The following is a 17,420-nucleotide window of genomic DNA, read 5'->3' as shown; positions in this document are numbered from 1 at the left end:
CCCAGAAAGTCACATTTCTGGCTCCTAATTCAAACTGAAAAAAATTTTTGTTCAGGCCAAATAAAACAAGCCCAAGGGCCAGTTTTGACCCATTTTGCCACTTCTGATCTACAGCTTCCAAAACCCACGTGTTTTCTTTTTCCTCCAAAGCATCTCCTCGTTCAGGATAGGCAGAGGTGTTCTTTCTGCGTGGTTTGGCCCCATTTTTTATCCATGGCTTTAGGACTTGGTCGCAGAGTGCACCCTGAGGAAGGATGTGGCACCATGGGAATATTTTCACCACTTTCCTGCCTCATGTCTCTTTCTTTAACTCCATCCTTCCCAGAGGTGCTCTGAGGGACTCTTCTGGAATACTAATCTGATCCATTATCACCCCTGTCCCATACCTGCAGTTGGTCCCTATGTTCCTTAGCCTGGCTTTCCAGGCCCTTCCCAGCTTCAAACCTCCCTACTTTTGTTCACGCATTTCTCTCCACTTGGAATGCCTTTTCCCTCTTTTTGAGCCTGACAAACACCTATTCAGTCTTCAAAACCCGGCTCAGATGTCCCCTTGCCTGGGGTACCTTCTCTGGCTGAATTCACGCATCCCTCCTAGGCCTGCGGAGTCTGTGCATACGCTCTTGCAGCGCTTATCACGGTACACAGGGAGAGTTCTCCTCCTGGGCTGTGACCTTGTCAACGTCAGGGACCTCGTCCCATCCGTCCTCGCAACCTGCGTGTCCAGCCCAGGTCCGTGGACACGTCAGGCTCTCAGCAAATGTTGGATCTTTCCGCTGGCCCCTGTTAGTTCTCTAATTCAAACTCTGGTGACCAGGGTGTAGATCAGAACACAAAACCGTTGAGACCGTTGTTCCCCCTCCGTGCAGGCACACAGCAGGTGCTCGGTAAGCGCTTGCTGAACGAATGCAGGAGTGAGTGCGTGGGTGGGGGATACAGGGCTTGTCCCCTGTGCATTCACAGTAACAGTGCCCGGCTGACAGCTGCTCCGGTGGAGTTCAGCTGGTGGTGGCTCAGTGAGGATCTGGAGGACCATGTGGCCAGATGCTCGGTCCACGGAACGTTGTCACCTGATGAGGAAGAACTGGAAGACTCTGGAAGGAGGCCTTGGAAAAGCGCCCGAATCCCGAGCCGGGGAGGCCTCTCCTGCCCCTGCTCCGCCGGCAGGTGGCGGAGGGCAAGGCCTGGCCCCACGGGAGGGAGAGCCCACGGTGGGCAGCTCCCCGGGCCAGGCGCCGAGCCTGTTCAGGAAAGAGGACAGGACAGTGGGCGGAGGGCTTGCCTCTGCCTCACAGGTCACAGTTTTCTGGAAAGATGGCCGGGCCCTTGCGTGGACGCGCCCGTGCCCATGCCTTCTGCGTGCTGCTTCTCACAAGAGAGGGACGCGTGGTCCGCCTGGTGGCAGGAGTCACGAGGCCCCTGGGGCTCTTCCCCGCGGGCGCCAGAGCCAGGTGGCTGCCTGGACGGCGCCGTTTCACCTGCGGGCCAGGCCTCCTCACTGGCGGGTCCTGTATCCTTTTCCTCCCGGCTGGGAGAGGTTTGGGGCTTTTTCTTACCAGGCTTTATTTGTCACAGAATAATTATTTTTTTTTATTAACCAAATACACAAATGTCCCACTCCTGGGTCTGATGAGTGAAGCTGATCAGCTAGACTCTGAGTTGGCCTAACAAGAACCCAAAGCAAAGGGCTTGGCCTTTTTATGAGCTAGTATTCCCATGGCGACCAAAAGGACCATTTCCATCGGGCTTCTGAAGATGCTGAAGGACGCTGACGGGCCTGAATCACAAGCCCTCCATACATGGCAGCTGCTGTCATCATCACCGTGACCATCATGGCCTTCTGGGGAAGCTGTGAACACCAGAGCAAGAACCCCCAATCCGGACCCAGACAATGGCGGCCCAGAGGCTGTTTCCCGAGCCTTTGCGGTGAGCACGTTCTTTCACACGCTTCCGTGCATGATCTCATTTAATCTCCACCCCGACCCTGGGGGGGGGCAGTGTTACTGTTAGCCCTGCCCCCCCACTTTGCAGATGAGGATCAGAGAGGTGCAGTAACTTGGGCCGCGGCCGTTAAGTGTGGGACGGAGCGAGCTCCTGCTGGTTTAGCGCTGGGGTGGTCTTGCTGCCTTGCATGTTGAAGGACCTCAATCTGAATCCTGAGAGCAGCATCAGTTTTATTAATCCGTGGCTTTACACTGTTGATCTTCACATGCTGCACACCTTCCGGAAGGAAAACTCCGGATACGGTTAAGTGGCTCTTCCTAGGGCAGTTAGAGGCATTTGGCTGCATCTGAATTTGCTTTCCTGTGTTCTGGAAATCGCACGTGTATGTCCTCTCGTGGTGTGTCCTTCAGAGCAGCCACTGTCTCTGATCCCTCTGAGCTTGGCACAAGGAGGTGCTCAGTATCCTCATAGAGAGGACCACGGAACACACTTCCGGTGAACTAGAACGCTCTCTCCCCTCACCCGCCGACCTTCCTCGTTGATGTCGGATGCTTTCTTCTCGGACACACACCAGGTTTCACCCTGTTGAACGCGCCCTGCTGTGCCGCCTGCTCGCTGGGAGCTGGGCCACAGCGGCACCCGGCTGTTCCCTCTCTCTCTTTCTCCACGTGGTGTCGGGCGGTCCTGGGGCCCATGCACAGCACCAGTTTCAAAAGCCCAGTAGATTTTGGAGTTTGATTTGAGTCTCCATGATAATCAGCAAGTAAATCCAGAGTGGATGCCAGAAGACGTTGTCCCACAGCCACGGGCCTTCCTGGGAACTGGCTCCAGGGGTGGGAGGGGTGTGTGCAGAGATTCAAGACTGTAGCAGGAGCCCCCTGAGCTGAGGTGAGCAAAACTGGGGAATTCATCTGATGACTATGGGCATGTGTGATAAACTCCGAGAGCAGGAACACAGTCTGTAAACCTGGAACGGCAAAGTAGAATACCTTCAAGACTCTCTCCATCTTTGAGCTCTGAATTTCCTTCCTCCCCAGCAGACCAGCTCTCTCTGCTACTCTGGGTACAAGGTGGCAGAAACGGCTGCCTCAGAGCTCCCAAGTCGCTGCAGAGGCCAGCTTTCCTTCTCAGTCCCAGCCAGACGCCCAGGACAGGGCTTTGACTGGCTGGACAGAGTCAGGTGGTCAGACCTGGTCCCAGGTGACTGGAGCATTTTGAACAAACAAGGCAGCTGGAGCCCACAAGGGTAAATCATGGAGATGCTTAAGGGCATCATTGTTTTGGCAGTTAATGGTTGACCCCCCCAAAAGGGGGTCCACTGTGGCTTCTCCCCTGCGCATCCCAGGAGCCCCTATTGACCACGGAGCTGGGTGCCTCTTTCGATTCCTGATCAGGGGAGGCGCTCGCCCTCCCTGAGTATAGACTCACTCTGACGGTGCCCAGGCCAGCATCTAGACAGGCACCAGAGACACACCTGTGCATCATCCTTGAGAACAAGAAGCGGGGCTGGCGGTCAAGTTTGGATTGTCTGAAGATGGTCTGGTTTTCCGTGACTCTAGGAAGAGACACTGGCGTTTGGTAATGGGGACTGCATGCGAGGGGCCGGAGGGCACGTGCACAGCGGACAGGGCCCCCAGCCGGCCGCGCTGCCCGAGGAGGCCACCTGGGGCGGGCCGGGCCCACGCGCTTGCTCTGGCTCAGCTCCTACTTCTGAGAGGCCACAGCCCAGTGCTTCCCATGTTCCTGGTTGCTATGAGGGTTCCATAAGTTTATTCTGCATTATTTTATTTAAAAGTTTTTGTAGAAATTTAGAAATATATTTTATTTATGCATTTTAGTAGAAATTTAGAAATGATTCTAGAAATCCAGCAAAGGGCAAAAAAGAAAACAAGAATCACTTACAAATTAATCACTGTTTATCTTAAGGTATAGCCTTCCAATGTTTTAGGATTTTTTTAAATGAACAGATTTGGGGGGCGGCCAAAATAGGACCATGCTGAATAAACTCTTTGGCAACCTGCTTTTCTCGCTCCACAAAAGGAGGTGCTTTCTCCCATGTTCTTACATGATCTTTGATAACCTCTCTGCCAGGTGGGGTGGAGGACGGAGGAAAGTACCAGCTGCCTTGGTTGGCTCCCAGCGGGGCCCGGAGAGCGGCAGCGCCTCTGTCCGTTCTCTTTTCCTTCTGATAGAATGATGGAACATCCCCCTCACGTTGCCCTCATGCCCACCCTCAGCCCCTCCAAGGCCAGCAGGCCCCCCTCCTGCATGTCCCCAGCACCCCGCGGGCCAGCGCCACGCTGCACGGCCTCGCTGCGGTCACCCTGGCTGGTGGCTCCACGGGGCTCCGACACAGCACCGAAGCTGGCGGGCCGCCTGCACCCTGCTGCCCCCTGCCGGGGCTGCCATCAGCCGCCAGCCGGCCCACCGTCCCTCCTCCCTCTGCTCTGCAGGCCGTCACCCGGGACTCCCAGAGCGAGCTGCCCTGGAGCTGACTCACCGCACAACATCCTCAGGTAACGTGGACAACCAAAACGGTCACAACCGTTGAGGGCGTTCTTGTTCTAAACGGATCGGGGAAGCGCTCTGACAGCCACGAACGCCCATTTGTGCCATGATTCTACAAGCCAGACAGGATCACCCCCATTTTACACATGGAGAAACTGAGGCTGGAGCACTCAGAAGTGGTACTCAGGGTCACTCAGCTGGGAAAGGGCAGCCTGGAGACCTGAACCCAGGGCTGTCTGAGTCCAGTGCCGCACGCCGCCCCCGACCCCACGCTGCCTCTGAACTGCAGAGGAGAGAAGGGCGCAGAGTGTGGATAGGACATCTGGGGTGAGCGAGGGTCGGAGAGGCCATCTGAGCCAGTGGTCCCTCCCCACCGCAGGGCTGGGGCAGGCTCCCGGCAGAAGAATCTCCTTCTGGGGAATTTGTTAAAAGTATAGATTCCGGGCTCATCTCCTAGAGATTCTGATGTAGCCCATCCAGGGTGGGACCCGGCAATCTGCGTCTTCACACAGCTTCCCAATGACCTGGAAACATGGCCAGGCTTGGGAACTGCTGATGACGTAGCAACATGTCCGCACCATTTGCCAGGCACAGGGTGCCTCGCTGAATAAGAGAAGAACCACCACCTGATGAGGACGTACTATTGTCATCCTCAGTTTAAAAGATAGGGAGAGGGATGCCCAGAGAGGTTCAGAAGTTTACTCAGAGTCATACAGCTCAAAGATGGTAAAGAGGACTTTGATCATGATCGGAGTCTGAACTCATATACCACCTTCACCCACCACGTGCTGCCAGGACACCTCCCTACTCAGCCCATGTCAAGTCCATTGCTTACTCCGGCCGTGGCTCTCATGGCCTCAGAGAAAATCAAATCGCATCCTGGGAGGCAAATGTGAGGAGCACTCAGGATTTCAGTCTGGCAGTTTGGGCCTCTGGGGCTTCTCTCTGAGCGGGACACGTCACGGAGGGCACACCACACAGGCGACCGCTGTTGAAGCGTGTGCAGGAGGTGTCAACAGACCCCATGCTCGCACGCTGTCTTTGGAAACATGAGGCTCTGTCCTTCCTCCGGGAGCAGGGCTGGCGTGCAAGGAGGGCTGGCGGGAGAGCCTGCTCAGCGCTAGTTGTTTGTGGGTTATTTTATTTTCGTTATTTTGGGGCAAATCCAGCATCGTGCCACCCTCCTGTGCCTGTCACCCCGGCCCTCTCTTCTCCTAGGGTGACCTTGAGCCGCAAAGCTGCTGTCCACGTGGACCGGGGCCGACAGCACGCGTCCATCCGCCAGGACCCCTGCCTCCAAACTGCGAGACATGGCGACCAACGGCAGCAAGGTGGCCGATGGGCAGATCTCCACGGAGGTCAGCGAGGCCCCGGTGGCCAACGACAAGCCCAAAACCCTGGTGGTCAAGGTGCAGAAGAAGGCGACGGACCTCCCGGACCGGGACACGTGGAAGGGCCGCTTCGACTTCCTCATGTCCTGCGTGGGCTACGCCATCGGCCTGGGCAACGTCTGGAGGTTCCCCTACCTCTGCGGCAAGAACGGTGGAGGTAGGTGCCCACCGCTGGCCTCCCGGCTGGGCCACCCCACAGACGCATCCTGATTGGGCATTTTCTGGGGAGACCTTAGGGGAAGGGATCCCCTGAAGACTCCAAAGTAAGAACCAGGCCCCGTGTCCTTTTTCTCATCCTTTTACCAAAGGGCCGTGGTCCTGTGTCCATGAAACCTGGACGTTCACGTCTTCGGTTTGCAAAGTGTGAGGATGTGGTTTGAGCACAGGCTGTCCTGGCCACGGCCTGGCTGTGCCGCTGCTTGGGGTAGAGTGTGTGGAGATCGTGGCGGGGACCCCAGAACGCCCCACCTCAATGCTCCCTCTGGCCGGGGTTCTCCAGAGCCCTGGGGCCACGAGTATCTCTTCTCCACCCCGCAGGCGCCTTCCTCATCCCCTACTTCCTCACGCTCATCTTTGCGGGGGTCCCGCTCTTCCTGCTGGAGTGCTCCCTGGGCCAGTACACGTCCATCGGGGGCCTGGGGGTGTGGAAGCTGGCCCCCATGTTCAAGGGTAAGTCTGCAGGGTGGGCCTCGGGGCGTGGTGGTGCTCTTGCTCACAGGATGGTGGTGAAGCCGGGGCCTTCCCGACACCCCCGGCCCCGCTGGTCTGCATCTGAGCAGAGGGGAGCCCCTGCGAGGGGCCAGGTGGTGGATGACGACGCCCGTCGGAGCCCAGGGTGTGGAGTTGGAGAGGAGGCCCCGTCCAGAGGCCCTGCCCTCTGAGCTCTCCCTGGCCAGGGCAGGGTGCCGCTCTCTCTGCTGCCCGCTCAGTGCCTCGCAGACACTCGGGGGGACGCGAGGGGAGTCACTCTTGCCTGCGCCACCTGCCGCCAGCCCGTGCGGCCCCAGACAGGTCGGGCACCCTCCCTTGCCCCCATGTGTGTGACCTCAGCCAAGCCCCCGCCCCTCTCCATGGTCCGGAGATTGTAGACGTCGTGGAAAATGATAGCGACGACCTGGACGGGACCATTATTATTATCGCTCTATTAAGTGAATGTCGTGCTGGCGCGTTGACCCCCAGGTGTGGGCCTGGCCGCCGCCGTGCTGTCCTTCTGGCTGAATATCTACTACATTGTCATCATCTCCTGGGCCATCTACTACCTGTACAACTCCTTCACCACGGTGAGTGCCCCCATGGCCCGCCCCGCAGGGAGCCGGCCCCGGAGCCCAGCCTCCGTCAGCAGGGACTGCCCTTCTGCCGCCAGGGCAGATCCTCTGGGCAGGGGTCGAGGGGCGAGGCTTGTCTCCAGCCGCCCTGATCTCCCACAAGTCTAGCACTGCGAACTGAGCACTGTGATCTGAGCACCCACTAGGGCCAGGTGCTGAGCCAGGCACTTCGTGTGGGCTAACAACTACTCCTCCTGCCACCCCTCCTAGGTGGGCATCGTTGGCTCATTTCGTGTGGTCCCAGACGGCCTGGGTTCAAATCCCGACCCTAGTATATACCAGCTGTGCAACTTCAGGAAAGAGACTTAACCTCTCTGAGCCACATTGCCCTCATTTATAAAATGGGGGTAAAAGTGAAACTTGCCTCCCAGGGATGTTGTGAGGATTGAGGAGTAAATATGTGTAAAGCCCTTAGAACTGTCCTTGGCCAAGAGCAAGCCCTGTGAGTGTTCACTGCTGACGTCAGTGTGCAGAGCGTCAAATGGGTGAGATCTCTTAGCCAAGGTCACGTAGCTGGGAAGTGGCTCCAGGGTGGACACACGAGACCTTACGGTACGACTTGGAAAGCTAGTTTTCAGAGTAAAAAGGCCAGGGTTCAAATTTCAGCTCTGACACTTAAGAGCTGTGTGATCTTGAGCAAGCTGCTGCCCCTCTCTGATCTGTAAAATGGAGATCACAACACGTCCCATATCCGGGAGCTGTTGGAACAGGGAGTCTAGACAACAGCTGTGAGGAGGCTGGGGGACGTGAGGGTGGACAAGGTGGGCTGGGGTCGCTGTTGCCAGGACCTGGGGCCTCAGTGGGGTTTGTCTGTGCCACTGTGTCCTTACAGACGCTGCCGTGGAAGCAGTGTGACAACCCCTGGAACACTGACCGCTGCTTCTCCAACTACAGCATCGCCAACACCACCAACATGACCAGCGCCGTGGTGGAGTTCTGGGAGTGAGTGCGGGGTGGCCCTCGGGGGCAGCGTCAGCCTCGAGGGCGGTGGAAGAGTTGGGGGAGGACTGCTTGTGGAGACGAGGGCGGGGCTGAGGACGCCACCAGGAGGGTGAGGCCCTGTCCTCCCCTGGGGGGAGCTGGACTGTGGACAGCTGCTGGGCACGAGCTCTGGGCGTTGGTAGAGACCCAGCTCCAGATGAAGCCACGGTCCAGTGGGGAGAATACTCCCCACCCCCCACCTCCCTCTCCCGCCACCCCTGGGATCCCGCCGGTGGTCAGCCCAGCTCGAAGCTGGAGGGCGAGGGATCCAGGACGTGGTGGCCATCAGCCTCCTGGGCAGGGAGCGGGTGGAGGAGGGGGGAGGCTGAGCCAGCGAGGGGACAACCAGTACAGGCCGAGAGGAGCCGCCAGGAGAGGCCGACAAAGTCCCGATTTGTCCTGAAGACCAGTCCAGTCTCCTTAGAATCCGGAGTCACTCAGAATAAAGACACACACATCCCCCAGTCCTTAGTGAAGGCCGTGCTGACTGTACCTTCAGGGGAGCGCGTCACAGAAGATGTGTGTTGGGACACTGATTTTACAAAGGGAGCTCCCGGGACCCAGGTCCCTTTGACATGCAGGAGGCAGCTGTGTTCGGAAGCGCGAAAGGGTCCGGGAGCAACCTGAGGGTCCCGGTGCCCCTTGGCTAAGCTGCCAGGAGGAGCTGTCCTCGGGAGGCGTCAGAACACGTGAAGCCAATCGCTTTGTGCTGAAATGTCCTTGGCTGGGCTGTCTCCTTACAGATGAAAATCAGATTCTGCTCCAGCTGGTTCTGCCTTCCAGCATCTTCCACACGCAACCCTCTTGCACAGGTTCAGGCTTTTCATTCAGCCATTTGTTCAACAAACATTTCTTGAGCACCTACTGTGTGCCAGTCTGCTTAGAGACAGGGATGAGCAAAGTGGCAGTGACACACCAGATGACCAGTGCTCAGAGAGGGGACACACGGGAGGTGGTGGGCCCAGGTGAGGCCTGCATCTGAGGATGAAAACCAACGCAGGGAAGACAGGTGTTGGCGGAAGGAAGAGCATTGTGAAGGCTGGGAGCAGGCCGGTGAGGGCACGCGGGGGTCCAGACTGATGAGAGGGGGCCGTGCTGAGAGCTGGGCTGGAGAGGGAGGCAGGGCCGGCTTCTGCAGGCCTTGTGAGGTCCCCTTCCTGCTGAGAACCACAGGGAGCCATTTGCTGCCGGATCCGAGCAGGAGACGGACATGAGCAGACTTGCAATTTAGAAGGAGCCCTGGGGCTGGAGTGGGGACAGAGCAACACGAAGGAAGGGGTCTGTAGGAGGGCTGCAGCCATCCAGGGGAGCAGTGATGGCAGCAGGACCTGGCACTGCAGGTCCCTTGAGCAGACAGCACTATCTACCGATTAGTATGCTGGGCCCCTCCGTCCCCACCCCGCTCTTGCATCTCGGTGATCACAGCTGTCAGCACAATCACGGTGGAGGGTCCACGCCCTGGGCACCCCCGGGTCACTCCAGCTCCCGCCAGCCCCCGTGACTGTCTCCTCTCTCCACTGTCCCACCAGGCGCAACATGCATCAGATGACAGACGGGCTGGATAAGCCAGGGCAGATCCGCTGGCCTCTGGCCATCACCCTGGCCATCGCCTGGATCCTTGTGTATTTCTGTATCTGGAAGGGTGTTGGCTGGACTGGAAAGGTAAGGATGTGCACAGTGGGGGTGGGAGGGTCTCTGTCCTGGCAAGGAGTCTGCATCTCTCAAGAGCCCTGTCCAGCCTTGGTTGAGCAGCTCCCTTCATCTCTCTGTGTCTCCGTTTCCTTTCCTGTAAAATGGGAATAATAACATCACTCTGCTTCTGGGCAGCTGTGAGGATTAAAGAAAATAATGCAAGTCAGGCCCTTAGCGCAGCACCAGGCTCACGGCAAGTCCCTTGAGAGGCCCCTGGTCCTGAGGGAGCCATCGCAAAACAGAGGCAGTTGTTGCTCATGGACCATTGACCAAACTGTGCTGTGCCAAGCCTTGTTCTCGGTGTGGGCAGTCCAGACCTGGACACTGGCTTCACATCCCAGCCTTTGAGGAGCGAGAGAGACGGCCTGATTAATGCTTAAATACTCAGGCCCTGTATGCAAACCGTCCTGAGTCCACATCCCAGCTCGACCATTTACTTAGCTGTGTGACCTCGGGCAAGTCACTTCACCTCTCTGAAACTCGATTTCCTCCTCTGTAAGATGTGGCTAATACCTGTGCTTATCCCTTGGTTTCTCGTGCCAATCAGATGAGACGGTGATTTTGTACAGAACTGGGCAGCTAGCAAGGGGAGTTGTGTTTTTGTTTTTGTTATGGGCAAGGGCAGAGCCACGCCCAGCCTGGGTGTCCAGCCTGGGGACATCCAGGGACCCTGCTGATCAAACTGGGGGGAGAGGAACTGGCCTCGTCCCCATCCCTTTCCCCCTTCAAGCCCCACCCCAGGAGTCCAGGGACAGAAGATGGCCGTCTCTCTCCCTGGCCCTGGCCTGGAGGAAACTGAGGGCAGTGTGTTGTCTGAGGTCTTACCAGGAGAGCGGGAGAGAAGGGATTTGAACTGAGTAGGGCCGCAGACAGGGAGGGGTGGACCACCCGAGAAGCTGAACTGAGCAGAACAGAAGCTTAGCGGATTCCAGCTTTGGGCGTGGGCACCGCTGCTGAACAGCCACCCTGTTTCGGTCTGGTGGGACCTTGGGACCCGGCGGGCTCTCAGATCCAGGGCTGGGGTACAGCCTCTCTGCTCTGTCCCTAGACTAGGCTGGCAGGAGGTGGGCCATGTGTCTCCCGGCCCAGCTTTCAGAGGCAGAAGAATGGAGCGCCTAAGGGCTGTGGAAGAGACAGAGCTGAGTTTGGATCTCAGTGTCCTGGTTCCTAGCTGTGTGCACTCGGGCACGTCATTTCACTTCTCTGAGCCTCAGTCTCCGCATCTGTTAAATGGTCACAATAATAGTACCTTACAGGGTTGTCACAAAGATGGAAGGGAATAATCTATGCCGAGTGTGTAGCATATGCCTCGCACATAGTAGGCACCCAATGCGTGACATCGTAATCATTTTCGGGTGCTATGTAGAGTTCCTGTGACATGAGGTGACTGACTGCTTTGTGGAGACAGAAAGTGGGGTCCCTCTCATTGCATCTTTGGAGTGAGTCAACCAATCCATCGACAAGCATTTACTGAGCACCTGCTGCATACCTAGCTCCGCGCTAAACATGGAGGACACATTGAAGTGCAAGATCTAGGTGACACCTGTCGAGCACGTTGTGTGTCCTCTTGCAGTCAGCCTTTCTGAGTAGCAAGGTTGATTGCACCCATCTCCCGGACTCGAAAATGCTCAGCTCCGAGGAGACGAGGAATTGATCCAATGTCCCATAGCTTGTAGGCGATGCAGGTGGTTTTGAATCTCCTTTTCCTAATTCCAAATACAGTGATTTTTCTACTGGACCGTGGCTGCCTTTCCTGACCTGGAAGAGTCTCAGAGTCAAGTCAGGGAGATGCAACTAATCCAGAGAACAATGCACCCTGACCAGGAAATGGGGTCAAATCAGACTCTGAGATATAAAGGTCATTGAACCTGAAAATTGTTCTTCCGAGCTAGTGAGCAAAGAAATGCAATTTCAGACAATGACATCAGTCTTTTGATTATCAATTTGGCAAAAAATAATTTTTGAGATAATCATCCTCAGTGCTGGCATCTTTGTGGGAAAGGCGTTCTCTGTAATGCTGGACGAAGGTCGGTTTCTGGAAGGTAATTAGGCAATGTGGACTAGAAGCCTTTGAGAAGTTCATTCCTTTTTACTTGGTGATTCCGCTTCTAGAAATTTTCCCCAAGAATAGAATAATAATTTTGTAGACAAAGATTTACATACAGGGGTGTCCAATGTGGTATTATTAAGATGCACATAAAATTGGAAGCAACCTAAATGGATGACAGTGGTGGAGCCTTTAAAAAGGATGGTGGGACCCCCGAGGGACTATTTTGTATAATTAAAAGTCACATTGTTACAAGACAATAAAATGTCTGAGAAACAAAGCTGCATGTACTCTGTGTTTTTTAACTTTAAATATGTTAACTGAAAAGTTAAGTACATAATTTGAGCCTCATTTTCTAAGAAAATGTGATCATATATGCAAAGGAACGTCTCAAAAGAGGAACATTAAAATGTTAGCATCCATGAATTTATGTATCTGCCAGGCATTTATTGAGTATCTGCTATACACCATGGACTCTTCTAGGCGCTGGGAAAACATAAGTGAAAAAGACAAGGCCTGTCGCTTGTGTAACTTATATTCTGCGGCCTGTTGAAAGGAACTTTAACTGTGTGTGTGTGTGTTCATTTGTAATTTTAAATTTTTGCTGTCACCACGTTATTACTTGAATAATTTAAACAGAAATAAAAAAATAGGAGGGGTGGGGGAGAGAAAAGCCAGGCGCTGAGCTGGTTGGTCCAGACCCCAACCAGGGGCTTCAGAACAGCGGCCAAGCAGAGCAGGTCAGGAGTCCAGGAGCCTCACAGGGACCCACGCAGGTGCCCATGCAGGTGAAGTGGGGAAGGGCAACGCACGGCCGCGCTGGAGGGGCGTGACCGCGGCGCCCGCTGTCCCCCAGGTGGTCTACTTCTCCGCCACGTATCCCTACATCATGCTGATCATCCTCTTCTTCCGCGGAGTGACGCTGCCCGGGGCCAAGGAGGGCATCCTCTTCTACATCACGCCCAACTTCCGCAAGCTGTCCGACTCAGAGGTGAGCGGCCCTCGCGGCCCGGGCCTGGAGGGCGCCCGCTGGGAGGCGCACACCTGAGCCTTGAGCCATTAACCAGCTTTGGGATAAATCCCTGTGCCCCTCTGACCCTCACGCGTAGACTAGGAGTGTGTCCAGGTAGAGCTGGTTAGCACATGGAAAAGGAACTTGGGCGCTGTGGCTGTGACTGTAATTTTGACTAATTTTTGATCATTCTGCTTATAGGTGTGGCTGGATGCGGCTACCCAGATCTTCTTCTCCTACGGGCTGGGCCTGGGATCGCTGATCGCTCTCGGGAGCTACAACTCTTTCCACAACAACGTCTACAGGTGCGAGAGCACAGGGAGCCGCCTCCTCCCGCGGCCCCGCCCCTCCGCGGCCCCGCCCCCTGGCCTTTCTCCACCGTCAACTCCTCTCCTCTCTAGGCCGATCCCTTCTGGCCACTCCTTCCTGTTCCGCCCCTTCCTTGGTGGTGGGAGCACACCTGCTCTGTAGCTCCGCTCCCAGGCACCCTCCTCTACCTTGCCCCTCGCTACCCACTGCCCGCTAGCTCCCCTTCCTGCCGGCCCGCTCTCCCTGACTCCCCCCCTCCTCTGCAGGGACTCCATCATTGTCTGCTGCATCAATTCGTGCACCAGCATGTTCGCAGGATTTGTCATCTTCTCCATCGTGGGCTTCATGGCCCATGTCACCAAGAGGTCTATTGCTGATGTGGCGGCCTCAGGTCAGCACCGCACAGTGGAGGGCCAGGGTTCCTGGGAAGGGAGGGGCTCACCGCATCGCGTTTGCGCTGTCGTGCTATCGTCACCACCTTGGCGCCCTGGCATGGAGCGTCACTAGGTGCCAGGCAGCGCTCTGAGCGTTTATGCGGAGGGTATCGCTGAATTTTCCCAACCCTATGGGGTCGATGCTCTTGTTAGCCCCGTTTCATAGCTGAAGAAACTGAGGTCACCTGCTCAAGTTCACAAGCTAGAAAGGTGGTGGAACTTTGGAGTCGGGCCCAGGCCTGGTTGATTGCAAAGCCTGGCCATTCTGACTCTTGCAGCACAGTCCTGGACATCTGGGGGAGAAGACCCACTCTTGCCCTCTGAGATATAAACTTTGGTCCCACTCAGACGTGCTCACCACCGTGACACAAGGCCCCCAAATCAGTGCCTTTGTCCCAGTTCCAAAAGTGTTCTCACCAAGTGGGCTGTGCCCACTCTGCTCGCCACCCAGGCATCGATGCCACAGGGTGCAAGGCAAAGCCCCCTTCCCTGCTCAGCCAGGAAAATGGCAAGCTGAGGGACCCACTGTGTGCACGGCGGAGCCCTGAGACTCGGGGGCAGCGTGACTTGTCCCTTTGCCGTCATGGAGAATTGGGCTGCTCCTGCAGAAAGGACCCTTCTCCACTGAGGTCCTCCTCTCCCCTACACAGGCAGCCTGCCATCTTGTTTCTCTGGAACTCCCTAGCCACACCCCTGCTTTCCAGAGCCAGACCCCTGGGAGGTTACAATCTCTTTCCTTCTCCTTCCAGGGTTTTCCCTGATCTCCTGAACACCCGCGCCCCCAGACACTCAAACACAGCGTGTCCCAAACTGACCTCCTGCAGCCATCTCTCCTCTGTGCTCCCCACTGCAGCACACGGTTCCACTGTCCAGTCCCCAGGCCAGAGCCCCAGCATCGCTCTGGACCCTACCCTCACCTTCACCTGCAAACCACCCATACCAGGACCTGCCCATCCCACCTCCCGAGAGCCTCTCCATCTGGCCACCTCTCTGCACCTGCAGTGTCCCCACCGCTGGCTAGGCCCCTGCAGCCCCTCATCTCATCTCACTGGTCCCCTTGCCTCTGGACCCAACCCTATAGCCCCCACCACACATGCACTGTTTCCTCAACTAGAAAAAGGGGCTGACAACATTCACCCAAAGGTTACTCCAAAGACGAAATAAAGCTTAGAAAGTGGGTGGTGTGCTGGGTATGCTGGAGGTGCTCAGAGCCTGTTCTTTCTTTCGTTCTTTTGCCCTTCCCTCCGCAGGCCCCGGGCTGGCCTTCCTGGCATACCCAGAGGCGGTGACCCAGCTGCCCATCTCTCCTCTCTGGGCCATCCTCTTCTTCTCCATGCTGCTGATGCTGGGCATCGACAGCCAGGTGAGGATGCCCTCTCTGGCACCTTGAGGCACCCCCACCCAGCCGCGTAGGTCCAGGAGCAAGCAGGGAGAGGAGCCCATTGCCTTAGGTCCCAAGAAGATGGCCAAGAGTTCAGACTTCTAGAACGTTCCACCACATGAGATTTCAGGGATCAGCTTAGCCACTTTCTCCATTTTCCAATGGGGAAACTGATGCCCCGAGGGAAGGGCCTCCTGAGGTCACAAAGGGAGCAGAGGCAGAATCAGGCCTGGGTCCCAGGGCTCTCCTGACCCTGTTTGTCCCGATGCTACGGGGCCTCTTTGGTCTTCCCCAGAGGGTCAGGCTTTGGGTGGGCTGGGGCTAGGGGCTGCCGCACCTGGCTGACCTGCGTTCCCCCTGCAGTTCTGCACCGTGGAAGGCTTCATCACAGCCCTGGTGGACGAGTACCCCAGACTCCTCCGCAACCGCAGGGAGCTCTTCATTGCTGCCGTCTGCATCGTCTCCTACCTGATCGGCCTCTCCAACATCACCCAGGTGAGCTCGGTCAGCACCGGCACGCCCCTGGTGCCGCCTGCCCCAGGGCCGGTCCCAGGTCCTCTTTGCCCCAACCTTGTGCTATCCCACTGTTTGTCTGTTCCTTGAGCACCATCTCTGTGCCAAACCCTGCACACCTGTACAGCAGTGAGCCACATGGGGTCCCTGCCCTCAAGGGGCTCCCAGGCTGGTGGGAGACACAGACACTGAGCTACAAATGATAAGACACAGCTAGAGAATACAGCCCCTGCCCCAGCCTGGGGCACCCCGGGCTGCTTCCTGGAGGAGGGGGTGCAGGCCCTGAGGTCTGAAAGACGTAAACCTCAGGCTGGAGTTGGGCCTTTGAAGTTGACAGTGCCCCTTCCCGTCCTTCCAGCTCCTCCTTTTCTGTCCATGTTAATGAGCAACGCTCTCTTCCTTCAAGGCCCTCCCAGGCGAGTCAGAAGACAGACACAGAACTGATAAATTGTACTGTAAATGTAGGTGACCCCAAAGCCGTGAGCTCAGCCTGTGGATCTGGTGTCCCATCCACAAAACTCCGCCCCGATCCAAATACAGTTCAGACCCAGAATTATTGCCCATTCTTCCCTTCACTCCTTCATGGTTGCTGAACACCGACTGTGGGTCTCGCGTGATGCTGGAGACTAAGCAGCTAACATGACAGACATGGTATCTGCTCTCCTGGAGCTTACGTTCTGGTGGGCAGACCAACATACAAATTAGATCATTTCAGAGAGTGTAAAGTGCCAGGAGGAAAAGAGGATAGTAGGACGGAGAAAGCCACCGGGACTGGGAGGGGTGCTACCCCGGACAGGGTAGTCAGGGGCGGTCCCTCTGAAGTAGTGACAGTTGAGCTGAGACTCAAGTGATGAGGAAGAGCCAGCCAGGGGGAGCTCTAGCTAGAGGAAGAAAGCACAGCCGGTGCAAAGGCCCTGAGGTGGGAATGGGCTTGGCCAGATGGAGGGACAGAGACAAGGCCAGTGTGGTGGGGCAGAGGGAGTGAGAGGGTAGGTAGGGAGTGCAGAAGCAGATCAGGCAGGACCTTGGAGGCTGAGACATTTGAATTTTATTTTATTTTATTTTCTAGCTCTCTACTTATTTGTGTGTTACATTATTGTCTTATTTAAGCTGTGGAAGCTTTTAACGGAGGAGAGACATGACTGATTTGGCATTGTGGAAAGATGGCTCGGGCAACCAACTCCTCTTTCTGCCCCTAGCCTTACCAGAAATGGGGCCTTTCCCTCTGCCACCTGGCCATTGTCTTCCCCGTCCCCAGCGAGTCAAAGACCACATCCTCTCACAGTCACTCGACCCTCAGTGCTTCCTCTAATCTACCCGCAAGCCTTCTTGCTGCATGTGGCCTAACACCAAGCCCGCCAGACTCCAGAGGCCTTGTGGAGCGGGGATCGAGTGCACTGGGCACTGAGGGGAGTGGGCCCGCTCCCTCTTTTCCTCTTGCAGGGGGGCATTTATGTCTTCAAACTCTTCGATTACTACTCGGCCAGTGGCATGAGCCTGCTGTTTCTCGTGTTCTTTGAGTGTGTCTCCATCTCCTGGTTTTATGGTGAGCATCGGCCCCTCCTGCTCCCTCCCTCCCTCCCTCCTTCCTTCCCTCAGGTGTCATACAATACACCTTGAACAGCGGGCTGTTTCCCTACAATAATGTGTTCAGTGCTCACAGCTGAGGAAATGAGCGCAGGACGTCCCGTGTTCAGAATACACCATAAGAAGGAAAGTTAAGTAAATTCATTTAAAAGGGGAGCCAAAATTGTATTCATAAATTTTGGGATCAAAAAGGTTTGTTTGAGATTTTATCTAGAAAAGGGAAACCAAAATTACCAAAAACATTCTAAAGCTAAATATTTAACAAAAGCTGGGCTGTAATTAAAAGTGTGCACTACCTT

General features: G+C 56.1%; 1 protein-coding gene across 4 annotated transcripts in view; it reads left to right on the top strand.

The window, feature by feature from the left end:
• SLC6A1 (solute carrier family 6 member 1) overlaps nucleotides 1-17,420 on the top strand; it is a 42,518-nt gene that overhangs the window by 18,196 nt on the left and 6,902 nt on the right. For all 4 annotated transcript variants that reach the window (XM_070576498.1, XM_070576499.1, XM_070576496.1 and 1 more), the window contains 12 exons: nucleotides 4,395-4,457; nucleotides 5,668-5,997; nucleotides 6,378-6,509; nucleotides 7,020-7,120; nucleotides 7,998-8,107; nucleotides 9,676-9,808; nucleotides 12,742-12,876; nucleotides 13,099-13,202; nucleotides 13,473-13,597; nucleotides 14,891-15,003; nucleotides 15,385-15,516; nucleotides 16,978-17,080. In XM_070576498.1, coding sequence (XP_070432599.1) covers nucleotides 5,760-5,997; nucleotides 6,378-6,509; nucleotides 7,020-7,120; nucleotides 7,998-8,107; nucleotides 9,676-9,808; nucleotides 12,742-12,876; nucleotides 13,099-13,202; nucleotides 13,473-13,597; nucleotides 14,891-15,003; nucleotides 15,385-15,516; nucleotides 16,978-17,080 — 1,426 coding nt within the window. In that variant the 5' untranslated portion in view covers nucleotides 4,395-4,457; nucleotides 5,668-5,759. The remainder of the gene's footprint in view (nucleotides 1-4,394; nucleotides 4,458-5,667; nucleotides 5,998-6,377; nucleotides 6,510-7,019; nucleotides 7,121-7,997; nucleotides 8,108-9,675; nucleotides 9,809-12,741; nucleotides 12,877-13,098; nucleotides 13,203-13,472; nucleotides 13,598-14,890; nucleotides 15,004-15,384; nucleotides 15,517-16,977; nucleotides 17,081-17,420) is intronic.

The sequence above is a fragment of the Equus przewalskii genome, chromosome 15, assembly GCF_037783145.1.
Source record: "Equus przewalskii isolate Varuska chromosome 15, EquPr2, whole genome shotgun sequence".
In the NCBI taxonomy this organism is placed as follows: Eukaryota; Metazoa; Chordata; class Mammalia; order Perissodactyla; family Equidae; genus Equus; species Equus przewalskii.
The sequence above is the reverse complement of the archived record's forward strand: the minus strand, read 5'-3'. Positions and strand labels throughout refer to the sequence as shown.